The sequence below is a fragment of the Pinus tabuliformis genome, chromosome 1_2, assembly GCF_031772625.1.
Source record: "Pinus tabuliformis cultivar Carrire ecotype Pingquan chromosome 1_2, CPIR1, whole genome shotgun sequence".
NCBI lineage: Eukaryota > Viridiplantae > Streptophyta > Pinopsida > Pinales > Pinaceae > Pinus > Pinus tabuliformis.
In genome coordinates, this window is record NC_142298.1 from 686533145 (window position 1) to 686536694 (window position 3550).

A 3550-nucleotide genomic window follows, 5' to 3' on the forward strand; every position below is an offset into this window, starting at 1 on the left:
GGGAACTGTATTAATAACAAATCAACATCTATTATTATGTGCCTTTGTCATGTCTAAGTCTATTTACCCAATTAAAGGAAATGGAGGACGGGAAGGAAAGTAAGTTGTAGCTTCCACTAAAAAGAATGCAGCCATAGTATTGAACCCCTCCTATTTTTAAATCTCCTTCTTAAAAAGCTTCACTGGCAGCTGTATGACATTGACATAAAAGAATGCAGCCATAGGAAAGTAAGTTGTAGATTCCACTAAAAAGAATGCAGCCATAGTATTGAACCCCTCCTATTTTTAAATCTCCTTCTTAAAAAGCTTCACTGGCAGCTGTATGACATTGACATAAAAGAAAAAATCCCTTTATACGCTTCTTGTGCCGAAGGATGAGATAGAACTCTTATAAAATAAGATTCATGAATATCCCTTCAATATAAAACTCCTTTAACAGGGTTTTATGGCCAAGGAACAGAATTTTTAAAACAAAAGGCGTAAAGGAAAATTCATATTGAAGCTGTCGAGGAACTTCGACAAACAGTGCACCTTTTTGTTGGCTCAGACACATTCAATGAGCGTCTCCTTGTTGAAGATCAACTTCCCCACTATGGTAAATATCTAACAGAACTGAAGAGTGGGCATTCTTATTTATATATTTCTCCAAGAAGCATTCTTCTGTTAAGAAAAATATATGACAAGTCAACTCTGTATTCAACAATTGCATGGACTTCAATGCCTCCATTACTCGTAACCGAGGAATCAACCTCTTCTCCAAACTGTAGCTGATCAGAGCTGGATTCTTAACAATATTATCCAATGGAATACCCATAGATTTGACCAAAAAGTCCACCTGATTCCTCACCTTTTCCTCTGACAACCCAAAAACAAACGGCCACCGTTTGGATATTTCTGAAGCTTGTTTTTGTGAGAAACCTACACTGCTCAAGCACTGCAATTTTCTTTCTGCGTTTTCTTTACTTACTCCCAAAATAGAACGCATAGCAGCTACAAACATCTTGGATCCCTTGTTGAGCCCCAAATCTTCGGCCAGTTTAAATGATTCTATGACCCTTTCAGGTAAATATGAGAGGAAACGGGGCTCTCTGACCAATAATTTTGATAATGTTTCACCCTCAACACCCAATTTTTGTATCAGTAAAATTGCAGATTTAATCCTTTTTTCACTGTTAGTCAAAAAACTTGAATTAGTACACATGAGTTTGCATATATCCTCTTCTTTCATGTAAGTCCCAAGGAGGGTGAGTTTGGACTGAATGTTTTTTTTGCTATAGCGAAAAAATAACCAAGGGTTGGAACGAACCACCTTTCGAATCTGGGCAGTGGTAGTGAAACCATACCCATTTAATAGCTCCAAAATTTCTTCTGAAGTCCGGCTGGATTTTCTGCTAAGAAACTCAGTGCGATGTCTAAAGGTTTTTGTAATTTCTTCCTCAGATAAACCGCATTTGTTGATGAGAAAATCTGTGACAAAACCCCTGTGTGGTGGAGTTGTAGATGAGAGTGCGTTTCGGGAACAGAAATTGAGGAATGTTATGTGGGCTGTTGAGGTGAATGGAAGTGGCAGTGGCAGTGGGAAAATTAATTGGCGATGGGATGACAGGTTGTTGGTTAACAGGGGTTTCCATACCTTCAACTGAACAGAAAGCATAGTCTATGCTATTGATATAACAAAATGTCTCGCAGATGAGTAGTTAACTTACCAGAGACAGACGCCGCGAGGAATCGATCTGTGAACACCTATAGCTCAAAGCTGGGGAACGGCAGCAACGCAACAATATTGCGTGCCAGGATTCCTGATTAGGATTTCACGAGGGTGTTCCAGTGCGATTCAGGTCATTTATATAAACAATTATTTAATGCTTGCTTAAAGAATTTCAACCAGGCTCGGTAAGGGAAGGCATTACGAGGGTTTAGGAACGTGAGGTATGATTAATAATTCTTTACTTTGTAATAAAGTATATAATAATGTATAAAGTAGGATATTAAGATATATGATTTGATTATTGGTTAGGATTATGAACTCCCAAAATATTATTTTAGTTTTATAAATTTAAAGTAATTTTACAATTTATTTATTATTTTTTTAGTTGAGGAGAATTGAAATTTTGGTCAATTTTATAGGTGCATTGTATTGAACGTGGCCATGGGTAAGTAACCAAGAATTTGGACATGAGACATTTTACTCATATTTACTCAGGAGACATGAGGGGTTGAGGTTGTGACTCACTTCTTACTTAAGAATTTCTTTAGTGAGAGTTGTATTAGAATTATATTTAAATAAAAGTTAACTTTTATTAGCGTAAAATACCTTGTGACTTTTTAATCCTAAGAGCTAATGAGATGACTAGGGAGCTAGTATATCATAGGATTTGACTTGGTGATGAGATAAATTTGATTTCTCTCTACAGGTATTTTAAGGAAATGTATTTTTAGGAGTTGTCTATAATGCGACTTTTTGAGATTCTGGTGACGGAATCGGCAGAAGAAATTGAGATGAAATCATGATTTGTTGCAGTTAAAATGGTTTTTAACTGCATATTCGGATTCAGCACCCTGGGACGCTTTCATTGTGCAGAAACTAGTTATCAAACTTCGATTTCAATAAATCACTGCCGGATTTTCACCGGAAAAAATCGCCGGAAAGGCTTTCAAAAAGTCGCGTTAAAGACTACGGCTAACTTTTATTTGGAGCTTGGACTTATTTCTCAGAATATTGGGGTTTGTGCTATCTAATTATACACATTGTCATCATGTCATGCTTTACCTTGGGATTAACCTTTTGAGAAGCTCTTGTTTCTCTTTTAGAGGGTTGGAAAGGAAGAATTGTTGGTTATGAATTTCGGTGACATTTTGGGACAATTTGTGTCATCGCTTAGTAGATGGTGTCATGTTTTACCTTGGGATTAACCTTTTGAGAAGCTCTTATTTCTCTTTTAGAGGGTTGGAAGGGAAGAATTGTTGGTTATGAATTTCGGTGACATTTTGGGACAATTTGTGTCATCACTTAGTAGATGAAGCTAGAAAGCAACATAGCCTATGGGTGTGACACACCCAACTTCCTTGGTTACCTTAAGGAGATGAGGTTTTAAAATTTTTCTTCTTCCACTCTACTCGAACCCCATTTCTAAGGCTACCAACACCTTTTGCTCGTCAAGAGATTTTTGACAATATACATGTTTATCTCATTCTTGATTCAAAAAACCAAGTTAGGGTCCCTTGAAAAATTTGTATTTATTATCATGTCAACGTGACCATATTTCTAACCCATGGTATATGACATTGCACCCCAAGTCCACATGTCATATCGAGAGTGTTGTAGGGACGACGCCAAGACCACCTGACCTTGCCATCTTATACACTATTTTTTATTAAATAACTTTATGTTTATTTGTACAAATGAGATTTTAATTAATAATAATAATAATAATTTAATTTTAAGTTTGTGGCTAAGTCAAACAATAAATTAGTGCATGAGACCCCCTTGTTTGTGGGAAAAATATTCGCTCCCATGTAGCAATTTGCAATGTTTCACGACGCTCCCTCT

At 36.6% G+C, this 3550-nt stretch overlaps 1 protein-coding gene across 1 annotated transcript; it reads right to left on the reverse strand.

The window, feature by feature from the left end:
• Positions 1-246: 246 nt before the first annotated feature.
• Positions 247-1876, reverse strand: LOC149207593 (uncharacterized). The gene has a single exon (XM_089395805.1). The coding sequence runs from the start codon at positions 1652-1654 to the stop codon at positions 554-556; it is 1101 nt and encodes a 366-aa protein (XP_089251931.1). The 5' UTR covers positions 1655-1876; the 3' UTR covers positions 247-553.
• Between the last annotated feature and the right edge of the window lie 1674 nt (positions 1877-3550).

Bases quoted from the DNA above. Each gene is read 5' to 3' on its own strand.
- LOC149207593 (XM_089395805.1), bottom strand. From the start codon at position 1,654: ATGCTTTCTGTTCAGTTGAAGGTATGGAAACCCCTGTTAACCAACAAC.